This window comes from Cottoperca gobio, chromosome 13 (genome assembly GCF_900634415.1).
Source record: "Cottoperca gobio chromosome 13, fCotGob3.1, whole genome shotgun sequence".
Classification (NCBI taxonomy): Eukaryota; Metazoa; Chordata; class Actinopteri; order Perciformes; family Bovichtidae; genus Cottoperca; species Cottoperca gobio.
The window spans coordinates 10,809,316-10,834,186 of NC_041367.1; the positions used below are offsets into that span (position 1 = coordinate 10,809,316).

The 24,871-nt window shown below is 40.6% G+C and overlaps 4 protein-coding genes across 4 annotated transcripts in view; 3 read left to right on the forward strand and 1 right to left on the reverse strand.

Annotated features, from left to right (window-relative positions):
* The first annotated feature begins 1,834 nt into the window (after nt 1–1,834).
* On the forward strand, nt 1,835–3,158 carry LOC115017781 (apolipoprotein A-I). The gene is made up of 3 exons (XM_029446475.1): nt 1,835–1,978; nt 2,068–2,161; nt 2,303–3,158. Exons 1-3 carry the CDS (start codon nt 1,930–1,932, stop codon nt 3,156–3,158), a joined length of 999 nt encoding a protein of 332 aa, XP_029302335.1. The 5' UTR covers nt 1,835–1,929.
* Nucleotides 3,159–3,793: 635 nt separating this feature from the next.
* Nucleotides 3,794–6,757, reverse strand: LOC115018114 (zona pellucida-like domain-containing protein 1). Its single transcript, XM_029446930.1, is given in 11 exon segments — nt 3,794–3,978; nt 4,088–4,111; nt 4,201–4,300; nt 4,959–5,130; nt 5,236–5,319; nt 5,444–5,541; nt 5,635–5,707; nt 5,831–6,021; nt 6,185–6,220; nt 6,222–6,412; nt 6,664–6,757. Coding segments are annotated over 11 exon segments (1,221 nt in total). The 3' UTR covers nt 3,794–3,820.
* A 6,525-nt stretch (nt 6,758–13,282) lies between these two features.
* laynb (layilin b) lies at nt 13,283–20,074 on the forward strand. Its single transcript, XM_029446922.1, has 7 exons — nt 13,283–13,727; nt 15,032–15,338; nt 15,628–15,785; nt 16,437–16,481; nt 16,967–17,044; nt 17,222–17,339; nt 17,589–20,074. Exons 1-7 carry the CDS (start codon nt 13,655–13,657, stop codon nt 17,902–17,904), a joined length of 1,095 nt encoding a protein of 364 aa, XP_029302782.1. The 5' UTR covers nt 13,283–13,654; the 3' UTR covers nt 17,905–20,074.
* A 381-nt stretch (nt 20,075–20,455) lies between these two features.
* The window catches only part of sik2b (salt-inducible kinase 2b), a 42,054-nt gene continuing 37,638 nt past the window's right edge, over nt 20,456–24,871 (forward strand). Inside the window, 2 exon segments of the mRNA XM_029446595.1 lie at nt 20,456–20,973; nt 24,456–24,572. Coding sequence (XP_029302455.1) covers nt 20,836–20,973; nt 24,456–24,572 — 255 coding nt within the window. The 5' untranslated portion in view covers nt 20,456–20,835.

Genomic DNA, 24,871 nt, shown 5'->3' on the forward strand with positions numbered 1-24,871 from the left:
AGAGCTGCGAGGTAAGTAGTGGGCTAGTTAGTCTGCACGACTTTCAATGGCCTGCTGAATGATGTATGAGGCCTTGTGAGGTAAGGTGACAGTGACAGTGGAGGGACTGAATGCTGGTGGAAAGTAGTAGGGAAAATAGAGAGTACGGCTGCCTGGTGCTGCCGGGTCACATTACTGCATTTGTTCTTCTCAATCCTACCATGAAACTGATTAAAGATTTGGCTTCCAATGTACATCAACGCAGCTTTGCTTTAGAGGAGTCTACGCAGCACTATGTGCTTCACAGCAGCTGCTGAATTCACATTGAAATTCACATATCAAGCTCAGATATAGCACCTGACGTTATGCAAGCCAGCTGTAACTTTAAACTTCACTTCACATATTGGATATTAATTGTGTTTACTTCTTGATAATAAGACTAAAGTCAAGGTCTGTGTGACCCATAGCTGACACGTCATTTACAGCATAACAGTCTGTGTTATCTGTAAACTGGTATAAGTAAAATGTATGCATTTATTTATGTAAGCGACCTGCACCTACACAAACATATTTACTTTATTTGGTAAAAAAAAGATATACATATTTGACAAAATTAAAGTGTTTTCTATTTCGTGGAACCTTTGACCTGCAGACAGTTTCTCTGATGGTAATCTCTGCACACATGTGTACAATAACCAAGGTAAGATTGGTGACCTTTGCTCCATATTCAAATTAAATAGGAAACACAGTTTATTATCATATAACACGTATTGAGCTGTCCAGTCATTTAAAGAAATCAAGTGTTATGGTAAGTTTTTCTACAACTATAAATTCTTGCTTATGTGTGCATGTTCATCCATGAGTGTAACAAGGTCTTCTGTGGGCACATACAGTATGTTAATGTTGCAAACAATTAACTGTGCATCTGCAGAAATGCAGTCAACGGTGCTGTTTTTAATGTACAGTAACCAAAGTCTTACTCACTCTGTTATTGTATTGGAATAAATGTTGGACTTTGGATAAGTGGAATAACCCACATATTTTATCACGGTAGCCATGGACTATGATCCTCCATTGACGTTTCGTAAGTTACCTAACTAAACAGGATTCAACTTTCACCCACATATCCATGTCAGCGGTGCAAAACCCCTCAACGTCACGTTCACAAATATTCTACAAGTTACTGTATTACAGAAAGATCATAGACAGGAAATCTGAAGCCATTCTATGTATTTTGTATGCATTAACAATACAGACAAATGCAGAAACGTCATAATGTGCACTGTAGATAAGCATGAAGACTCAATATTGCACTTAAAGTTGACTTTTGTTGGTTATACGATAGAACAGAAGATAGAAGTTTTGCATAATCAGCAGTATTTACTTGCTTAGTGTTTTCTATTCTATCATAATTCTTATCATAGTAATTTCCCCCCTTTTGTACACTATGCTAAAGTGATGCATATTTATTGACGTGACATATTTTCATTCAATCGATGCCGCTCAATTGTATGAAAGTTCAACAGTGGACACTATGTGCTGTGTGTGTGTGTGTGTGTGTGTGTGTGTGTGTGTGTGTGTGTGTGTGTGTGTGTGTGTGTGTGTGTCTGTGTGTGTGTAGCTCTCTGTGTGTGTATATGCATGTTGTGTTCTGTCATCAATGTGACCCTCCACGTGGTGACTGTTGACACAGGGAGTTTGGGCAGCCGCTCTGATAACAAAACCTTTATAAGTCAGATGAGAGAAGAAGTCACTCTGCAGAACCCAGATCCTCAGGTAAAGACCAGCCACTTTTCCCCATATTGATCATCCTCTTGTCTTCTGTCTTAGGACCAAAAAGGGAATGTATGTTAAAGGAATTATAGATAATATGCAAACGTTCAGTATTGTGAAATATAAGTGAAATCTTATGGTGTTTTTTTTCTTCTGTCCTTCCACAGAAAGATAAACATGCATCTAAAAGTTGTGGTCTTCACCCTATCATGCTTGACAACTTCAGGTATATATTGCAATTTAAATGCTGTTTGCTGCAACATCCCCTATTTAGCAATGCATTTCGTTTTTTCATGTATGTTTTCTTGTCTGTAGCATTCCCACTCCACCGTTACACCAGGGAGGCAACCTGGACTGATTCAAAGGACAACCAGGCTCATGATAAGACAGAACTCACAAAGGATGTGGAGTAAGTTGACTAAACTAAGTACTGTAAACTAGTTAAAGGCCTGAAATAAATGTACATTACTACGCTCAAGTCAAGGTGAAATATTTAAAGAGAATACATTTTAAAACCTATTCTAATGGTGTGCTTTTGTCTCTCTTTCAGTAAAATCTACAAGAGCCACATAGACAGCAGTGGCCTCTACAACCCAGATGATCAACGCAAAAACCCTGTGGCAGAGGAGATGCAACGCAAAGTCAACATGGAGTCAGAGCGTCTGCGTACTCGTCTGCGCCAAGAGCTGGCCGAGCTGCAAGAGCGGTTGTCCCCATCTTCAACCCACCTCAGCTCCACCCTGGCCCGCATGAGGGAGCGCTTGGCTCCCCTCACCCAGCAGCTCCAGAGCTCTCTCAGCAGCAACACCCAAGATCTGTGTGGCCAGCTGAGCCTTTATCTGCAGGCCATGGAGGCAGCAGAGGCTCAGGCAGAGGTCAGTCCGGCTCTGTACCAGGAAGCCTTCCACTGGATGAGCCAAACCCTGGAGCATAGCAGCTCCAAGGTGGCTGACCTCATCAGCGACTTCCATACTAAAACTGTCGAGGTGATTGAACATCTGAAAGAGATCAGTGCTAGTGAGCAAGAGGCAGCCAAGTCAGAGCACTGGCAGGAAATTAGCTTCAGGTTGGGACAGGAAGTGAGTTCTCTGAGGACGGAGGCACAGAACAGGGTGGGGGCTCTCAAAGCAGAGCTTACTGCTCTGCTAGAAACTTCACGGCTTGGTAAGGCTGAAGTGAGCGACAGTATGGAGCGGTTCTGCCAAAATGCAGCCCTGCAGAGCCAAGTGTTTCAGGCCCGGATGGAGAGTCTGTTTCAGCAGCTGGAAAGGGAGCTGGAGGTCCAGGGAGCCCCCAGCCTGTCTCCTTCTTCCACCGCTTTGTCCATACAGCTAGGTGGCCTTTTGCAGGAAGACTTCTCACTTAAACTCTCCGCTCTGATCCAAGACATTCAGCTCTCAGTGTAGAGAGCGAGGCAACAGTACAAACTACCAAGTAACTGCTGTTATTGTTCTTTTAAGTGTATTATGTGACATACATTTTATTTGTATTTTTGTTTTTTATAGGAACAATGCAATTTCACATAATTCCATTACAGAGAATGAAACTGATGTGCTGCACGGAGAGAATTTTTACCTATTACTAATTTCCAACTCATGTGCAGTGTAGTTATATACACTGCACATGTAAACTATGTAAAATGTCTATGAATTTGGTTTGTTGTTTGCCATTGTACCAGCATACTAAGTAGCCTGTAAATATGTATGCGTTGTTTTGATGTATTTGTTTCATTCTTAATGTGAATGAGTGTGTAAATATGTTTATTGTGCCATGTATCATCAACCACCAACCTGATTTCAAACTTTATTTTTAATATGTAGAAAACAGATTTGACTTATATACAGCAGATTATAATGTGCTTAAAAATATATATTTGTATATACTGTATGCATACAACTGTTTTAAGCAATGAGAAGTTTATAAAAACATAAAATGTTTAAATGACTCTGTTCCTAAATGGCTTTCATTAGTTAATGTTTCTAGACAGTTCAGGTTTGTCAGATTGTATGTTCTCACAATAAGTAATACATATGGTGTGAGGTGAGAAGGAGAAGACAATGTAAATCTATCAGTTAAAGGCATGAGGTAATCCTCCCGCCCAATAAAACTTCTTCAGGGCAAACCAGCCACCCAGAACCAGCAAGGCAGCAGCAGCCGAGCCAAACACCACGCCCACCGCCAGGCCTGTCACGTCCACATCATCCCTCTCGGATGCCGCGTCATTACCTGATGCGCGCAGGGGGAGATCAATTGAGATTTATTTTTGGGTTGTAATAACATCTTCCAAGATATTAACATGTATTTCTAATGATGAATGTGATGAAATTATTCTCACTGTAGGCAGCTGCATTTGGCCTGTCTTAAAGGGGGAAAGATAAGAAAGAGAGTCAGTAAAGTAAAGTATTTTATCATTGTTCACTATAGTACAGTGTTGTTGCTGGGTCCAACCTTCTCCGCCAGTGTAAAGAGGTCCAACTGAAACTGTGGCAGATTCACCACTTTCTTTTCCAAAAGGAGTCACAGATCTTTTTCTTCTGACATTACAGGCCTGAGAAACAACAAACGGGCAGTTATCTATGTTATTTAATGTAAAGAATATGGCTTCTCCATATACTTTATATTATATATCTATATTTTAAGTTTAAAGTTTATCATTTGTTTGTTTTATTTTATGATGAATTGAAAAGAAAATCACAATGAAGACAAACTGGGGAGCCACAATGTCCCCGCATCGAATCCGCCCAACCTTTGTTGCAGTTGTTTCCCATCTTTCTGTCCATCTCCCTATACTGTCGGACATCTAATAAAGCCATACAATGCTGCAGAAATACTGTTTCTCTGCTTATTTAGAGCAATGTTCTCAGTAGCAATTGTTTGTTGATTAAGTCTTTGAATGTGATTTACTGTCTGCTCAACACTGTGGGCAGAAAACGTTTTATTCCTATATCTGGTTAGATACTAACTGCATTTCATTGGCTTGTACCTGTACTCTGCACAATGACAATAAAGTTGAATCTAATCGAATCTTTTATTTCTATTTTCATCAACTCCCAAGATCCAGGAACAGGTAAGTTATATAAAAGGTGATAAATGTATCATTCAGATCTGTGACCTAGAAATGTTGTCATGGGGTACCTTTGAAAGTTGCTTCAGCTTTACCTTCTCTCATGTCTTTAAAGCAGAGTTATTTGTTCTTCTCAACTTACAGACAGCAGCTCTTGACATTTGCTGGGCTCACAGAGTCTCATTATGCAGTGCAGATAGATGCTGGACTTTTCCTGGTTGCGGTGCTGAACAAAGCGGAAGGCTTCAAAATCAAAATGGGCAACCTTGGAAAAGCCATTGCTTGTCACAGATGTCCTTTGGTCCACTGAACAGCTAGTGGAGAGCAGATACATTTAGATATAGTTTATATTTTAAAAAGTGATGTAGAAGTTATATTATTTAATATACCATGTAAGAAGCTATACTAATCATCCATACCCGGTGAAGAAGTTGTGCTGCTCAGTCTGCGACATGTTGTAAGGAGTGGGAGTGCCAAAGCAGTGATCGAGCAGTACAAAGAAACTGAAAAGAGGACAGTTTGTGTTACTGTTACGGAAAACCCTGTGCCCACTTTTATTTCAATATCTGTTTTCAGATAAGCAAATTCACTAGTAGCATTCACTCATCCAAATGGGCTTTTACTTACGTTCCTGTGAGGTTAACAGCCTTGACCTCCACATAGATCCTGGTTCGTAGCTCAAGGCCTGTCGAAGGTACCACTATCGGGTAGCTAAAGTCAGTGTCCTGGAGAAAGAAGACATCAGAGTAAAATAAATCAAGAGAAAATGTTCTGTAGTATTGTAGAGTATATCTAAGGCTAACTGAATGCCAACTTACATTAAAAACACTCATTTTAAGTGTATCAATGAAGGTTCCATTATTATCGCTGGTCGCAACGGAGACTGAGGAGCTAAAAAATGATGGAAAGAAAATGACTGTATGTACATGTCATGTGTTGCCTCAGGCATAATGCAATAAGGTACATTTACAACAAAATATTTATCACAGAAATATCTTTTTAACATGGACTCACGCCACAATCTGTGTGTTGTTGATCAGGTACTCCAGCGGGTAGCGGCAGGAGAAGTGATAGTAGAGGTCTGTTGTGTAGCTGATCAACCCCTGATCAGATCTGGGTGAGTCGATGAACCCGGTGATGATAACTGACTGGATAGTTAAGAAGCTGCTAAAGGGACCTGAGGGGTCCGGGGTCTCATCCACAATCTGGAAGAAAAAAAAACTCAATCATTACACAACCTTCCTCAATACTGCCACATGATCCGAAATGAAATATTTGTATCTAAATCACTGTTACAGTAAAAGCTCTGGAACTATTTGTCCAGTAATTCAACATTATTCAACATCCTCCAGCAGAGAACCTTCTGACCTGCAGAGACTGGCGGCAGGGGTTATTCTGACTGTTAGTTAACAGGAAGCTGGTAACGGATGATTGGAGGGTCCACACTGGTGTCCAGAGAGCCCTGGCACTCCATAGTGTTGTGTTTCCCGTTCAGAGCCAGGTCTGTGGTGTTGAAGCCTGCCCACTGAGCCGTGCACAGGTTGATCTCCAGCGTGATTGTACTGGTGCCACATTCAACTGTCAAGTCCGAATTGACTATGAAAGAAGGAAAAAGAAAAAACAAGGATTAGTTTTTAATATTATGAGACTTTTTTTCATTTTAAACAAGAAGGGAAATTAATATAAGGATCCAGTTGCTGATAAGAAAAAAAGTCATTACATTGAAGGGGGGGGGGGAGTCATTTTCTCAATTTGTATCCGTTACCCAATACCACCTGCTCTGATTTGTGCAGAATGCTTGTACAAAACAAAACCATCTGGCTCAGTGAAAGTTATAGTTAATCTACCAGGGTTCCTCTCGTACTCAGACGAGCAGTTGTAGAGAGACAGAGCTGGCTGCAGCAGCACAAGCAGCAGAGGGAGACAAAGATAGTGAATCATGCTGTCTGGAGAAAGGTCGGTCAGATTGATAAATCCTGTATAGATAGGGGGAAAAAAACAATATCAACAATAATAAAAACAACAAAACACTAAATTAATTTTTCAAGTGAGTCAGAGCAGATGCACAAATAGGATTATTTAGAAAAAACACTAATAGTTGGATGTATAATTTGTATGTGACTATAATTTTCAGTATCAGATTTTGGTGCACATATTGTTTTGTTCTGATTATATTTTTCCTAAAATGTTGCAAATTAAAATCCACAAATTTAAAATATAGACCTATGAGTCTTACCTTAGCTGGTACCTGAGCAGGTGTCACAGAAGGAGGCGTGCAATGTGGCTTTTATAGCATTCAACCGCCACAAGACACCTAAAACCATATGACTGTCAAGCCCTCCCTTCATCTAATTATAGACCCTTATAAAACACACAAACACAAGTACACACACTTTCTCAAGGTTCCTACCGTGATTTCTCATTTAGACAGCAGCAGCTGCTGGCAGCGATCACTGTCAGATCTAAACCCAGCAGATTAAGGTGTCAGTGGGATTTGACACAGATCCCTCAGGTTAAGTACAACTGCAGATGAAATGTATAGTTGTTGGCTGGTTGTGCTGAGGTTTCATTAAGATGCTATGTACATATTTATTGGTAAATTTACTTATTAATTGGCCATGATCAAATTTCATCCACATTTTATATACTTTCCAGCATCAGGGAACTTCACTAAAACCCTGCAGGTTCTTGATCAGCACACTTCAGTTTAATGCTAAATACTAAAAATATGCAGAATAATGTTATATGCTAATTGTGATTATACTGTATTGATATCAATTCTTAATTTTAACTTTAAAGGCTGAATAAAAAAATCAACAAATAATAGATTTTCCTAAATCATCATGTGCAGAGATTCACTGCCTGGAATAAAGGATTATTTTTTATGGAGAATGAAACACCTTGAATGCTTGAAAGGTGATCGTGCTTGCCAAATGCGATGATGTCCTCAGCCATCCAGGATTAACCTTATTTAATTACCCTTGCATGACAAACCTCTCCTCCATTGTCTCCGTCAAGTTACATAACGTCTCTACAGCTATAGGCCACAACTGTTGCTGCTCAACTGAAGAAGCTCCATTGTCCCTCACACATATAGAATGAAAAAGGAGCATCCATGTGAGTCCTATGGTGAGAGAAGACATGTGTTACACTATCCACAGATGCGTCACTCTTTTACAATCTCTTCCGTCATCATCTGCGTCCGAGGATTTTATCTCCCAGGACATCAGTTTGAAAACAACTAGTCGGCCATTCTTCTCTAAATAAATTCTCTATTACATTTTCCTGTAACAATTATGGAAAGAATATCACATATTGTACTTATCCAATAAAAAAAACATGTAGCTTTAATTTTAGGGATTTTGATAAACAGAAGAATTAAGTGTTCCTTTTATGGGGTGAACATTTGATGAGCTTTTTTTAAATTTCTTATCAAAAAATGATATGATAGAAATGGACTATAAAGTAAATATTATCTTTAGTAGTGAGGTCAAAGTTAGATAGACCAGACTTCCAGCATGCAGTGATAATGATTAGCGTACATCAGAGCAAGAATGGTTACTGACATACAATCACATTAGAAAACAATGAAAAACAGGCCCAGGGCAGGACACATATTTAGTTTGGCAAGAAAGAGGATATACTGGGAAGATAGAGTAGGTACTGTACTCTGTGGGCATGTACAGCACAGTTAAGCAGATCATTACAGTAGCTAAATGTGAATATAGAATGTCTCGTTTAAAAAATAGCTGCAACAATACAAAGTTTTTGTTTATTCTGCCTACAAGAAAAAGTGTAAATTGTTTACATGTGCAACAATAATTAGCTAAATACAATTCCTCTTATTACATAATGCTTTCATATTCTTAAAACATCTGAAATAATGATGGGAAAATCCAGAAACTAAGTGATTAACACAGCAAAAGACAGGAGGTAAAACTGAGTGCTAAACACAGCAGGGGACAGGAGACAAACTGCTGATGAACTGTAGACCAATCAAAGCAGTTGATTGCACATCTGTTATTTACTGTAAACAAGTAATAAACCAAGGACGACCTGATCTGAATAGGTTCGGTCCTTTTGATCTCTGCAATCTGAATCAGTAAACCCCCATCTTGGGTGAACAAAGGAAGACTGACCTGGAAGCTCTTCATGACTTCCTGTCCTTTGAATTAAGTATAAATACGGAGGCGGGGACAGTTGCTTCTCTGAGCAACACATGGCAGCCTTACAATCTGTATGTGTGTGAGTTTGATCATCCTTTGTATGTATAAACTCAGCTCCTTCTTGCAAGAATATAGATTAAAACTGTGGTGTTATTAGAAATATTTTTCCAACAAATAACAATCAGTTGGTCTCATCCAATGGTGGCCTGCTGATCCTAAAGTACCAACACAGCACTGTAAAAATACTTCACTACAAGTATAAGTCCTGCAATGGAAAAAGGTTCAAACTAAGTAAAAGTACTGAAGTATTATAAGCCAAATGTACTTGAAGTTTTAAAAAGTATACTCTTAATGTAGAAAAATGTCCCCTGAGACTAATATATTATTATATTTAGGACCATTTTGGATTGGTAATACTGATGCATGTATGAATAAGTAACATTTTACTGTTGTGGATGTTGCTACTTTATATAAAGTAGTCAGATATTTCAATCCAGTGGGTTCCAACACCTAGTAGTGGGGTGATTAATGGGACAGGAAAGACATTATATATACTGTATATATATATATATGAAACCACCTGAGAAGTTTAAAGGAGAAATTTCTCTTTGGTGGAAAGACTTGAAACAAGAGCCTTTTTATTTTTTTAACAGCTGTCACAATTCAAAAGGATTGGGAACCGTTAATTTAATTTTTGACATTGTCTTGTATTTTATAAGATTATCATTAAATCTTAGTAAGTAAACAATAGCCTAACTCCAGCTGTCAGATTACTGTAGAGCAGTAAAAGAACAATATTTCCTTCTGAAATGTCGTGGGGTATTAGTATAGCCTAAAGGTAGCTTAAAGCAGAAATATTTATGTAAAGTACCATTACCTCAAAGTAAATGTACTTAGTTACTTGTCACTACTGGCGTCATTGGATTCATTTTAAAAAGTGAATGGGAGCTGCTGCACAACCTTATTTTATCAGTAGTTTGGTGTCATCTGCTGGCCACGATTAGACACAGCTCAAATGAATTGTTCTCTGCGTGTGATGGACTCGTGATTCACCAGCGATGAGGAGTGCAAGCCAAGAGACACAACGTCCTCCTCAATGAACAGACAACAGTGAGGGCCATTGTTCATTTGGTTCTCAGAAAAAACGCCATCCATCTATTCCAGTAAACAAAACAAGAAACCCACATAATCGGGAATTGACAAAGACACAAAAATAAAGGCATCTACAGGAAACAGTAAAGCATGTTTTGTTCTGCAACACCAAGGCTGGATTGCCCCTCTCTATAGTATCAACGAACATGATAATGATATCAAGGTGGATCCTGATATTGAGGTTTTGGAACTGGGTCTCTGTGTCAAAATCCAGATTTTAGAAGCTTTATTTTTTTTGTTTTGTGCTAACATTTTGCACATTCCTAAATGATTGTGCGTTTAATTAAATTATCATGTAGCAAATCTAGGTCCAGGTAGTATCCTGATTCTGCCACATTGCAAAGAGAGTGGGAGAAACAGGGGTTAATGGGGGCCCATTTTTGATTTGTTATGGCTGTCCTGGTTGTTGTTTCTGTGTAGTGTCTCGTTAACCCACATGGACACGCAAAAATATACAAAAATCAATCAATTCACAACTTTTCAAATGCACATGCCACATTCAAAATGTTTGTTACACTTTTATACACTTGTATAACATCACTGTAAAGTCCTGCTGTGAAATGATCTGTGGTCCCTAATTAGCACAGATTATCTTTGAGACAAACTCAACAGTGGCAATGTTGGCATCACACAGTCACAGTTCTTCATCAGGTGACAAACATTTGCATGCATTAACTAATATTTGAACAAACTTTATAATTCCAGGTCATCCGAAAGGTTCAGTCTGACAACAAGGTTCCCGCATGTCGGATACTCTTGTGTTACCAGCAGAGAGAAACAGAGAGCGAGATGGCCTAAAGCCAGCTAGTAAACAACTGACAAACAAACAGCCTGTGATTGTCTGTCCTCTCTCAGCTCTCCACAGAGAGGAGCTGGTGTTTATTGCTCTGCTTCCAAGGTCATCTGTTGATTGATGTTAATAAAAATATCACACAACACAAGAGGAGGACAAACTGCAGGCTGTGGTGGGATTAAACAATCACTTGTGTGTTCCGAGTCTACGTGTTTTTTCCGACATTAGTGAAACATTTAATCCATCATAATGTACATTGTGTTGGAGTACTAGACACAATGACATGGCATTCAGATAAAGGCTTGTAATAAACAAACCTACAAAGAGACAGACGTGGAAGAAAATCATTGAATCCTGCCCTCTGATTTTTCTTTTGTTGTTGTTTTTACTGTTTATGCGGCATAATATATTTCCACATCCCCAGTGTTGTGTTCAGAGCATTTGTTAGTATTTATGTTTAATATGGGAGGTGTATTTTGTATTTGGTGGTTTGAAAGCAGTATACCTTTATGGTAGTGTGTTTTTAGGTTGGGCCGTGTATCCTTTGTCTGTCAAAAATTTGGGAAAGTACTTCAGCGCTTCATTTTGGTGGGGAAATGTGAGATTTAGTTGTGAGGAATGCAGTTAGTAAATGTGGGTTTATCTTAAGAAATGTCTTAGCAGAAGAGAAAAACGGTAACAGAGATAACAAGTAGATGGGCGACAAAATATATATGATATCTGACTGCCATAGCATATAATTAAATTCCTTTTCACACCCATCAAAGTTTCCAGTGAATACTGTCATCCTGGAAGAGACCACTCGCATTTCCCATTTCCCATAGTAGGATAAAGGTGATCACTCTGAATAACTTTTAAATTGCAGTGACTTAAGAGCAGCCCCATGGGCCAAATCTAGCCCTGTGACAAAGATAATTGGTTTTCACCTACATAGTTTGCATCAAAACCATTACAGCCTTCTTTTAAATCCCAATTAATATGGCCTAACATCTAATATGGCCCCCACATTGAAGAGGAGCACACAAACACTTCCAATTTGCTGTAAGTGCATAGTGATGAAATTAAGTCTAATAAACTTACCGCATGAATAACACAAATAAACACTACAAACAACTATATTTATATGAATCAAGTAGGCTTTAAATTCAAACACAGTTTTGCTTCCAAGGCCTTAGCCTGAACAGATTTGGATCTCACAAACATGAACAGAATCAGCAGTTGAGTGCTGCTGATGCTGCTGCTGCTCTGCTGCTGCTGCTCTGCTGCTGCTGCTCTGCTGCTGCTCTGCTGCTGCTGCTCTGCTGCTGCTGCTGCTGCTCTGCTGCTGCTGCTGCTGCTGCTGCTCTGCTGCTGCTGCTGCTCTGCTGCTGCTGCTGCTGCTCTGCTGCTGCTGCTGCTCTGCTGCTGCTGCTCTGCTGCTGCTGCTCTGCTGCTGCTGCTGCTGCTCTGCTGCTGCTGCTGCTGCTGCTGCTCTGCTGCTGCTGCTCTGCTGCTGCTGCTGCTCTGCTGCTGCTGCTGCTGCTGCTGCTGCTGCTGCTGCTCTGCTGCTGCTGCTCTGCTGCTGCTGCTCTGCTGCTGCTGCTCTGCTGCTGCTGCTGCTGCTGCTGCTGCTGCTGCTGCTCTGCTGCTCTGCTGCTGCTCTGCTCTGCTGCTGCTGCTGCTGCTGATAACAACTTCCATTTTACCATAACTGAAGGAGGCCACTATTTAACCTTTTAGCCTCTCAGTCTTTGGGGTGGAAAGCTTCAGACTGTTGACTAAACTGGATTAAACAGTGTGAACTGATTTATTTTTGTTACATAACACATACGACTGCTCCAAACTTTCACAATCACTCATATTTTGGAAATGAAGCCGCAATGCCTGGAAACCCAACCAAAGAAACGAACAGGAAGTATGGTTCTGAAAAACAATCCTTTCCTCTTCCTCTGCATGCTTTCCGGTTCCAATCTCTCTCTTCCTCTTTATCGCTCTGTCCCTATCTCCTTGCTGTGTCTCTCGTGACGGTGTGCTCGACACAGTTTCCTTTTAAATGTTTGCTTCATGTTTACCAGACAAAGAAAAGGAAAAACTGAGTTGTGCTTTTAACACGCACTATTAAAGTTTTTGAAGACGACCATGTTTCCTCCTCCTATTTTTCCCCAGACAGCACTCAATGAGTGTGTGTGTGTGTGTGTGTGTGTGTGTGTGTGTGTGTGTGTGTGCGTGCGTACGTGTGTGTGTGTGGGTGTGGGTGTGTGTGTGTGTGTGTGTGTGTGTGTGTGTGTGTGTGTGCGTGCGTTCAAAGTGGAAAAAGAATGAGAGATATTCATTCTTTTTTTAATACAGGGAGCATGATGCATAGTGTTTGCACAAAGAACTCTATTCATCCTATTATAATGACTTTACTATATGTGGAATGGGATTTTGCTAGTTTGGTAAAGACACAGGATGCACAAATTCATACTTTTGTGGTTTGAGTTTACATAGAGGGAAAAGAACCACTGAAAATGAACAATAGCACACTTTCTCTTTTTGAACGCAAAACTATCTCACTGAGGTTTTTTTCCGTCAGCCAGACGCCATATGCACGCCTCCACTAGTCGACCCACTTTTGACTGGACAGACTACTCTGCTACTGCTATCACTAGCCTGTTTATTTGAAAATCTAAAATTGAACTTCTAACAAAGTCGTTTACACGTGATTTAAAGAATGATCGTGCAACACACTCGGGTGAACATGTAGAAATGGATTTTATGAAGCTGTTTGGCACCATTATCGCCGTTTTGTTCCACCCTGGATCCGCATCTAAAATAAATGGTAAGAATTTACTTCGGAGGAAAGAAAGCTCCCTTTCTAAACTTAGACAGTGTAAAACTGTATATTTGATTTCCAAGGTAAGACATTCAACTAGCTTGTTTTGTACAGAGAAAGTTGTCATCTAAGTTTGCATGCAGCGCTGAACGACGCTGTGCATATTTGTAGGGTACATTATTTATATATATATATATATATATATATATATATATATATATATATATATATATATATATATATATATATATATATATATAAAGTGGATTAAGTTGACGAGGTTAATATAACCACCGTAAAGAAGCCTAAAGCTTTTTACAGTATGTGCGTTATAATGATAAACAGGCTGCAGTCACACAGCAGCACGTGATGTGGTGGAAACTAAACATCAGCAGGGTGTTTGCGATTCAGATCCCTGATTTAAAGTCAAGATGTCGCATAGTTTTTCTAACTTTAATGACATAGTCTTCTATAACAATAACTATGCTGCTTACTATAATGATAACAGCAGCATTTATGCCCCTTTTACCTATACCATTATGCAACAGACGCCCATAGGCTATATGTGGACTAGCACTATGTTTCTAGCAAAATAGAGATAGAGATAGATGTCTGAGACTTTTGTCATTATTTCATCGTTTGTTTATGCTTTGCTTTTTCTGGTAAAGGAAAATAAAAATCCCTTCTCTCACATTATAAGCTCACATGTTTTTAACATACAACCAGTAATGAGGGGTCACAGGTAGATATGACTTTGTATTAAGGGGTCACACGAAATAAAAAGGTTGGGAACCGCTGGTTTAGTCTACTGGCTGTCTGTTAATATTTGGCTTATTAAAAAAGCAACAAAAACAACTAAGTGATATGCCACCAGTGCCTTTAGACAATCAAGATGAATTGTGTAAAACCATAAATACAATTCTTCAGTTAATAATTAGGGTACTCATTGTGCCATCTGAGAAAGCCACGGCATTTCAGATGTGTTCAGACTCACATATTTAAGTCACAGTGCACTACAGCATCAACACTATTTGGATTGGCACAAGACTCATCTTGAAAAAACTAACACATATTTTTTAAGCCCCTAGAAATCTATGTTTTACACTGTAATTTCACTACCATATGGTTTACACTACCCACATTGCAGGAAAACGTGGGAAGATTTTGGCAAAAGATTCTGGTTCCTAATTTGTCTGTGATGCTGTAGGTTGTTTATTATCTTCCTGCCACGTGGGTGTCACAGGAAGTCTTCAGAAAACAAAAAAACCTTCACTAATTATTTAGTTATGTCCCTGATTTTGACTGTCCAGGCCAAAGGATCTGTCGGCGCGGGACAGAGCGCCCATGCTACAAGGTGTCCTACATCCAGGACAGCAGGCGGAGGCTGACCTTTGAGGATGCCAGGCAGGCCTGCAGGTCTGATGGAGGCGACTTGCTTAGCATTGAAACAGAAAGCGAGCAGCAACTGATGGAGAGGTTCATACAGCAGCTGCAGGCTGGAGATGGAGACTTCTGGATCGGGCTCCGCCGCAGCCCACAGCGCTACAGGGAAGGGACCGCAAACCCAGGGTGCCCCTCACAATACTATTGGCTGGATGGAAGCAAGGCTAAGTTCAGGTATTTCTCTTTATGTATGAATGTTTCAGCTGCATCAGTGGAAATGGTATGAGGGATATTAAGGGACACAGCACCTTTTTAAAAAGGAAATATCAGTAGAAAAAGGCTGTAGGCAGTTGTTGGTTGGAAAGGATTATTGGATTAAGTGATCCTTGTGTGGGAGTGATGGAATGTCTCCTTCCTTTGCAAGAATATGGGAATAAGAAATTCAGCTAGAAAGTAAAAATAATGCAAATTGTCCAACATAATTGTGATATGAGTCTAAACTTGTGCGTCTTGTTTGCTGTAGGAACTGGCATTGGGACGAGCCATCGTGTGGTGTTGAAATGTGTGTGGTTCTGTACCACCAGCCCTTTGCACCACCCGACGAAGAAGGTCATTTCCTGTTCCAGTGGAACGATGACAACTGCTACTCCAAAAACAACTTTGTCTGCAAATACCCAGAAGGTGAGCCAGGAGATCACAGACACTGTGCTGTTGTACCTAGCTGCGCAGTGCTGGGAATTGTTGACATATGGCTCTCTTGGTTTTATTTGGTTCTTAAATCTGCAAAATCTGGATTTTATCTTCTGAAAACCATTACTAAAATGTTGCCACTGCCTGTCCACCGCTAGCACTAAACAAGCAATGTGCAATTTTAATGTTGGTTTCCTGGATTACTATAATTCTCTGCTCTCTGTAAACCCAAAAGATATATCTGCCTGTGTTTAAGGTATACCAGAGGCATAAACATTTATTTTAAAACTAGCCTAAGGGACTTGGAAGCTGTGAAACAACCCTTCACTGACTCTGTGTGCACACTTTGTGGTCATATTTATATAACAACCGTGAGCATATTTCTTACTTTAAACAGTTTACTCCTGTGAACATTATTTGAGGCTCATTTAATTTTGTTGATAAATTTTCACTTCTTTTTTCTAATGATTCTTCCTGTTGTTTATCTTTTGTCCTCTTTTCTATTTAGGATGTGAAACAGTTCTTGAATGTGTGCTTTTATATATTTCATCTTTTTTTTATGTAGCAGAGGGAAGTAGCATTGTTTACATCATTTTACAAGAATTGAATTGATGTTAACTTACTTTTCTCTGTCTTTTGCAGAAAAAGTACCAGTATTTACTGAGGCAGGAAACACAGCAAATGCAGGTACAACATGCACTTGACTATCCAACACACACTGTCCTTGTATGCATAATGTTTCTGTGGGGTATAGATAACAAGTGACTGCAGATGTGTTTATACTGAGATCAAGAAAAGTCTGACTAAACCACCGCGTTACTACTTTTTATCACTTACTTTTAATGTCAACTTCCCTTCTGATTTATTCATATTTGTAGCAATTATCTTTATGTTTCCATTAAATAGATGTTTTATGTTACATTCAAATAGGCTACTTAAGCTAAATGTGCTTAAAGATGCATGTGACCACATCATTCAACAACAACGAAATTCAAACAATTAGGCACAATACATAGAATTTGTTATACACGATGCTTTTAAATTTCAAATCATACTCTCACATGTTTTGTTTATTGGATCTTTTGCTTGAAATCAGTTATAGAATGTCATGCGTCATATTTTTTCTTGTCGTAATCTACTGGTGTTACTAATTTGTTTTCTGAATGCTCCAGTTCCATCTATGAGGCCAAACGTATTCTCAACTACAGAAAGTGATGAGAGGATAAAAATAGGACTATCTGAGTCATCAGGTAAGAAAAGAAAAGGCCTTGTCTTATATATCATAAGCCCTTTTCAGTGGAAAATTATGTTTTAAGTAGTAAAAGAGTCATGACATGCCCTAACCATTCAAGGATACAGGTCTATGTCCTAACGTCATCTTTAAAGAAGTTATGCACTACTAAGATTTCTTCTTCTTTTCTTTGCAGTATCTATCTCAGAGAACAGCCTTTATGTTTCCTACATCCTTTATGCAACTATTCCTGCTCTGCTGCTGCTGCTGTTTGCAGCTGCTGGGTTCTTCTGCTGCAAACAGCATGCCAAGAGGTAAAAGCAAAAAAAAAAAGCTGTTATACTAAAAAAACAAAAACAATATCATGTACTTTGGCCAATGTGAGCACACATGTCCTTAAGGGTACATATATTCTCCTGTCTTTAGAAAAGTGTGTGGTTCAAAACATAGAGGGGAAATGTGTTTTCTCCACTTTATGTGTTCTGTAAAGTGGTAATTTCAGGGATGAGCAGCATGTTGTGATGATCCCATTGCGCTCTTTTAATGTAATTTCTGTCATTCAGGAGGAAGACAAACACCGCAAGTTACCCCAGCAGATCAAAACCGGGGATGACATCAACAGCTTCACCTTATGCCGTACAAGGACCTTACGCCTTTAGTGACATTATCAAACTGCCTCACACTGCTCTGGACAGCAGCATGCCGGCAGACGTCATGACAAAGTACCCGTGTGCCCCTCCCCAGGAGTCCCAGTGTGACGATTATGAGAATGCGTCATGCGCGGAAAGGGAGAGCGGATTTGTGACCAATGACATCTATGAGACCTGCAGAGCTCAGAGCCGACATACTGGTTGGGTTGATAATGAGATATATGGATAGCAATGTTGATGCCTGGTCTGATCTGAGTGTCCATGAACCTCATACAAGCTATCGAATATGAACCAGCTAGACAGAGGAACACAATGTTCTCCACCCCTTTCTTCCTGCACACCTTACTAGTTACTTGTGTAGTGCAAGATAACTAAATACATGCTTGTGTTGGCCTGGACTCAGACCTATGTTCCAGTAACTTATCTCCTGTGTGTATCTCCAGCATTGCATCCTGCAGCATCCAAAGCTACAAGCCAGATAAATGTGTAAAGCAGGGTTTTCCAAAATAATTTTAAATTGTGATCCCATATTTAGGTCCAAATCTTCCCAAAACCCCATCAAAATAGTTCTCCAATTGTTGATAAAATTGTAAATCTGAGCATGTCATACCTTTAGATTCAAGAGTAATAGATGGGTTTTATAAAAATGCTAATATATTTAAATTCTTATCAAGCGATAATATTAAACAAGGCTAAGTGTCTGGAGCCATGCTAGCAGCTCTGTGAGACTGTACTTAGGCACAATGGGGCTTTGAGCTGAATGCTAACGTCATCATGCTAACATGCTAACAAAGGCCATTGATAACATGTTGATGTTTGACAAGTGTAATGTTACCATGTTCATCATCATAGTTCTGTTTGTTAGCATGCTGCATTTTCTTATTAGAACTAAACACAACATGCAGCTGCGGCTGAGGGGAATGTCATTAGTTTTGCAGATAGTTGGTTATGAACCAAACTATTAAATAGCTGAAATGTCAGGGGATCCAATTTAATAGTTGTTGAGACACTTCACTCAAAAAACCACAAATGTCAACCTTATGGTTGCTCTATTACGTTGAGATACATCATCTGAGAAATGATGTAACTTCACAGCAGCACGAAGGCTTTGGCAATAATGAACTCACATAAGCATTAGTGAGTCAGGTCAGGTCTGCGATGCAGCAGTCCTACTATATTTGGCATGATGGATTTCATATTTAACCCTAGAAATAAGTGCAAGTTTTGAGGACTCACGCAAGGTTAGTCATCCTTACAAAATCCAAAATTAAACAGCTCAGCCGTTTTCCAGTCACGTCACTAGACATTACGAGAAACAAGGACAAACAGATCCTGTTGTCTCACTCTTTGGCTGTGGAGTTGTTCTATTCAGAGGCTATTCTGACCCTTTCTCTAAAGCTGAAGAGTGGTGTCAGCCCAGTGTAAGGCTTCCTGTTTGGACTCTGATGTCAGGGAACAGGACAGTACATGCAGAAACACTGATGACCGAACTCTGCTGACCCCAGTCAACCTCAAAGCTGTGGGCTTTTCCCGACTCCACCTGACTGTGTGGGAAACTCAACCCTCCGACTGATCTGACATTACAGAGTCTTTTTAGGAGTGACCATTTTTGAGTATGTTATGGATTCATTCATCTTTGTTTGCTTGTAAATGCATATGCCTGTCTTGTCATTTTTTTTTAAATAATCATGGATATACATTACTGAACACAAACTCCTGTGTTCTTTCTGAGTGGGCTGCTGGGTCTGTGTCCTGGAAAGATGTAGCAAGCCCAGTAAGGAGAGGCTGAGTGTGTTCTTGGGGAATGTTTGACAGGAAATGCCAAAAGCACATCTGGAACTCTTAGATTCAGGAAGTCTATGCGTGACAGCGGAGGCCTTTGGAGCGCTGCTCTGCCTGCCCGCTTAGTAATCCACTGCTCTGCGTGAGAGTGTCACTGCATGAGCTGAAGAGAACAACGCGGGGTGTAAATGTGCTGAATCTCAAACATGACGTGATCTTTAGGTGTCAAATAAAAGTTTGGTTACAAGTTGTGGTTGCATTACTTATGTAATAATACTATAAGTATATTCAAATGTTTCTGTAGGTGTATGTGAGAGTCTCTGTGACGTTAGATGTGTGTGAATAAAAAATGCCTGTTATTAAACTAGAAATACTACTGTATTGAGAACAGTATTTGAAGCCTCGCTTCAATTTTCTATTTTTGCCAACAGATGGCGCTGTTATACATGTGGCTGACCAAAGTGTCTGTGGCTGATCAAATGTCTAGTTTCACATAAGGTCCTGCCATGTTACATTATACAATGTTATAGATTATATTATATTATATGGGATTAGTAATGGAAATTGCACATTTTTCTGAATTATACGACTAACTAGTAAAGAAGCTGTGAAATGTATTTATTTTGTTATGTGCTTTTTGTTTAAAAGAAATGTGTTTCATTCATTCTTGCAGAGTACAATACTATGAGCAAGTTAAAGGTGCATTTTTAGGCTGATTTAGAATTAATGTAACCCTTTTTTCCCTGCGTGTTTCACTCACAGCCGACTAAAAGCTTAATAAACACCTGCAGGGCGAAACTTCAAAGTTACCTATGCGTGCAATCAAGCAGGGCAGGCAAGCAAACAGATTTCAGAATAGCAATTTTACCGGTTGACGTAAGAGGTGGGTCTGGTTGTCTTGGCAACCAATTGGCACTGAAGTGTGGAGCGGGCTGGTGGCCCCGCCCCCTGTACAAATACCCTTATGGCTCTGACGTCAATACACGTCAACCAGAGAACATGATGCCTCTTTGCAAGTCAACTCGTGTGCTCTGTGGCTGATAGAGGCACCTCGAGCTGAAATATTATAGCTCCATTGTATTTGAGAACGTGGTGTGACAGCCCCCGGGTTCAGCAAATGGTCTGTTTGGTATCGGTGCACTGACGGGAGAGTATCGCCAATTTGGCGATCAAGCTGGCAGGGCGACACAGAAATCAACTTTGTATATTTTTAATGGACACGCTTCGAGCGGCGGCAGCGGCAGCGGTGGCGGGCAGTTTGTTTTCCTTTCGTCTTTATCTGTAGCGGGCTTAAGGAGGCTCCGCGTGAGCCCCCCGTGTGTCCCCTGCTCGTCTGACTACCTCCTACTCGTCCACAAACAGTCCCATCTAGAACAGCATGGTCATGGCTGACACTGTCCAAAAACCGCTGACCCGGGGTCCGGTCCGAGTGGGCTTCTACGACATCGAGCGCACTTTAGGAAAGGGCAATTTCGCTGTCGTGAAGCTGGCTCGACACCGCATAACCAAGACCGAGGTGAGTGTGTCGGTGAACTAGTTAGCCTGAAAGCTAACTTAGGCTACTGTTCTGATGAGTTACATAACTTTTATGCACTAGTTGACACCCCAGATATTCACCGCAAATAGCGAAATGCTGTCCTACATCATGCACTAATAGAAACTTGGATCAGGTAACTGCCGGTCACTTGGTAGCTCCGGTGCGAGCAACAGCTGGTGTGTTTGAATACCTGCAGGTAAAGGGAGCAACGACTCTCTGCACGTTCACCCCCGCCCCCCCTCTTCAGCCAACATCACTGCCAGTAAGAGGTCTGACCACCAGTGCTGCTGGGAAACACAAACTGTAAACATGCGTCCTTTCTTTTCTCCGCTAGACCAGCATCATGCACCTGTACTCCTTTTGGTAATGACCCAGACAGTGCCACAGTGTACCAACTCGTAAGTCTGGCTGCTGTAAACATCACTGTATCTGGGGCATGCAGCATGGGTCGGTGGTCCCGTTATGTAATCCAAATAATGATGTGATTTAGTGGTTTCTTGTGCCAGCAGTGCCAAGAGCTTTGTGAGGAGAAGGATATGTCAGCCAGAGCTCTGTAATTGGAAAGCAAAGTGTTCTGCACGCATGCATGCAGACAGCGACCAACTGACACTGCACTGGGGTCTTCGCTTAGTTTGTAGAGGGTTTGATATTACAAACACTGCACACTTGGGCGATGCAGCATGAGCGCAGAAGGAACAGAGCTCGGATTTGTCTGACTAATAGTTTTATGTCCGCTCTCTACAGAGAGGCCTTTCTTGACCAGTACCACTGAGTGCCATGCCTTTCTATTGTAATGACAGAGATACAGGGAGTTAATGTAAAGAGTGTCCAGTCTGTGTGTAAAGAACACGGAGGGAGTGATAGAAAAATAGACTTGGAGACTTGTGAAAATACAGTTGCACACTTTGGTCTTTGAGCTCGCTGTTTGTCGTTGAACGTGAGTAATTGTGCTGTACAGAAAAACAAAGATTTACATCATCCAGATGAGGCCCCTGGTAGGTTTAATAAATAACAGGGCAAGAGAATGGCTCTTAAAACTGTTATCGTGTCAATCTGGATATTAAAGCCTGTGAAGTGGCCCAGCGTTGGTCTCGCCAGGTAATCTGCTACCGTGTAACACTAACAGCTATGTGAATGCTGGTTTTAAATTCAGCCAAACACTACACCAGGTGATTTCACTAAGTGGCTGCACCTCTCCCTCAGCCGGTGTGGCATTTGGATTGAAACATGCATGTTGTTGCTGGTTTGCAGCAGACTGGTTTGGTAGAGGTCACTCAGCGCTGGTCGCTACAGAGAGCCACTGCAGCTGTTTGGCTCGGCCAGGCCCATGGCCAGAGCCAGGCTGTTTGTCTAAGTGGCCAAGGTCAGCTGGAGAGGCAGGCTATCAACTTTATGTGATGCCATCTGCCTTGTGAATTTGCCAGGCCAAAAGAGATGTTCGCCTGTGTGTAAAGAAAACCAGAGTCTACAGACAAAACAGCAGAATTCATGCGTCTTTGCACATATTCCTAGATAGTTGTAACTGTGTGTGCATAGCCTACCTTTTCTACTCATGGATCCTGAACTTTCATACCGTGTACATACTGCAGCTTGTGTGTTCACATAGTGCTGGCCCATTCCCATGTGGTCCTGCCTGTCAGCGCAGTGGGTCGTACATTTATCCATCTCTGATCACAGCATTGTCCTGCCTTTCTACACTCATTACCTAATGTATGAGATAAATTCCCCTGCAACTCATTGTCCTTAAATGACCTTGTGCCAGCAGAGTACTGTGTGTGTGTGTGTGTGTGTGTGTGTGTGTGTGTGTGTGTGTGTGTGTGTGTGTGTGTGTGTGTGTGTGTGTGTGTGTGTGTGTGTGTGTGTGTGTGTGTGTGTGTGTGTGTGTGTGTTGTTGACAATGCAGTCAGTTGGCTCAGATCTTTTCATGCTGAGTACCCTGTAATCCTTGTACTAGGCCAGCGATTTGAAATATTATGTCCTTGAGGTCTTGACTTGTAGCCCCATTAAAGGATTTAGATTTCTTCATAGGATTCGATGCCAAATTGCATACCTGTCTGTAGCGTGGGTGGGGAGATGATAAAGGAGAGTGTTAAACATATCGAAACACCCATTACTGCACATCTGTAAGTGCTAACTACAAATGTGGTAAACATGATTAAACCGGGTGTCAGTGGGATGGAGGTGTCAGACTTCACTTTAAGATTAAAACCAAACATAAGGCTGTTTTCAGACTATTGTACAAGTGCCAGCAGGAGTACCAATGCAAAAAATACAGAGCCATCAAGCAGAAAGCGTTTGACCTGGCTCGACTTTTGCGGCAACTCGGCGTGACGTCAGTTGGCAATGCAATGTGGTTGCCACACGCAATTGCATGTTCCTGCTAAAATACTTTGTAACTTGAACAGGGTATTTCTGCTTATGATCGTCAAGATGGAGAATAAAAATGATCGTCACTAGTTTCCAGAGGAAAATCCTGTGTCACAGACAGTATTATAAGTGCTGTGCAGAGTTTTGGCATCCGATAAACCTTCAAACTCATGGATTCAGACTTCCTGGATCCTATTTGTTTAGCTAACGATTATTCACATTATTGATAACTGTAGTTTCTCAAGTGTTAAATCGTTGGGGGGGGGGGGGGGGAAATACCATCATAATTTCCAAAAAACCCAAGTAGACTTATTTAAATAGGTTGTTTTGTCCGACCAATGGTTCAAAAGTCAAAGATATTCAGCTCACTATCATAGAAGACAATGAAATCATCAAAGTAGTTGCAGATTTCTTTTCTGTAGGTCAACTAATTGATTTAAACGGTCATTCCAGCTCAAATCTCACCGGCACTAGAAACAACACTTAAGTTTCTTTTAAGGCTGTCCTGTTTTCAGGTCTGAAGGCTCGATTAGAGTTTTCTAACTTAATCTAGCAGTGGTGCGATTGCCGACAGGGGAACTGGGGTCTCCTGTTGTTTACTCCTCCAGCTTGGCAGGTTGGAAACACTTCAGATCACACTGATGAAATGCTGTTTATGAGACAGTCTGAAGGAGAGATGTTAATATTGCCTTGTTACCCACCGGACATCATTAATCAAAGCCAAGAGTGTCGAAGTTGTGAGTGTGTGATTTACACATGTCCGTGTCATTGTGGGTGTGTGTGTATATCCAACAAGGCCCATGTTTGCCTCTTGCTGTATCTTCATGTGATATTTCATCCTGTCGCAAATGTTAAGTGTTTATGAAGGTTTCAGCACAAGCTGTATTTAAGTATTTATCTTGTGACTCAGAAGCAGTTCTGTATAAAGAACACACTGTCTTCTTTTGCTTCTTGGATAATATTAAATGAATGTCTATACTTGTGAGTAAGGGGAGTGTGTTTCTTATTGCCCATCAAGTTAGATCAGCCCTATTGTATGTTACTGAGAAACCGACTGATCACAGTTGTATTGTTGATGCTCGGTCGTTCTGCAGGTGGCCATTAAGATCATCGACAAGACCCAACTGGATGCTGTCAACCTGGAGAAGATCTACAGAGAAGTTCAGATCATGAAGATGCTGGACCACCCCCACATTATCAAGCTGTACCAGGTGAGTCTCTAGCTTCAGTATCTGCTAAGCATGCAAGATGTGGACGAAATGAATCATCATGTCAGTGGAGCAGCTTTCCTCTCTCTGCTTTCACTGATTTAGACATCGTTATTTTATCTGGGCTCTTGGTTTGTAAGTTGTCATTCCCCATGTTGTAAGGATGTCCGAAGATAAATGGTTTAATCTGTTTTGTTTTTTTGTCACCTGCTTGACAAGCTGTGTCTGGAATTATTATTTTTATAAATCTTTTATTTCTTTATTTTTTCTGTGTCTTGAGTGCTTCAATTTTAACTTTTTCT

What these genes read in the sequence shown, in the direction of transcription:
- LOC115017781 (XM_029446475.1), top strand. Translation starts at nt 1,930, where the DNA reads ATGCATCTAAAAGTTGTGGTCTTCACCCTATCATGCTTGACAACTTCA. An exon ending in ATCATGCTTGACAACTTCAG is followed by an intron (nt 1,979 to 2,067) that starts GTATATATTGCA and finishes TCTTGTCTGTAG; the next exon opens with CATTCCCACTCCACCGTTAC. An exon ending in GAACTCACAAAGGATGTGGA is followed by an intron (nt 2,162 to 2,302) that starts GTAAGTTGACTA and finishes TCTCTCTTTCAG; the next exon opens with TAAAATCTACAAGAGCCACA.
- laynb (XM_029446922.1), top strand. Translation starts at nt 13,655, where the DNA reads ATGGATTTTATGAAGCTGTTTGGCACCATTATCGCCGTTTTGTTCCAC. An exon ending in ATCCGCATCTAAAATAAATG is followed by an intron (nt 13,728 to 15,031) that starts GTAAGAATTTAC and finishes TTGACTGTCCAG; the next exon opens with GCCAAAGGATCTGTCGGCGC. An exon ending in GGAAGCAAGGCTAAGTTCAG is followed by an intron (nt 15,339 to 15,627) that starts GTATTTCTCTTT and finishes TGTTTGCTGTAG; the next exon opens with GAACTGGCATTGGGACGAGC.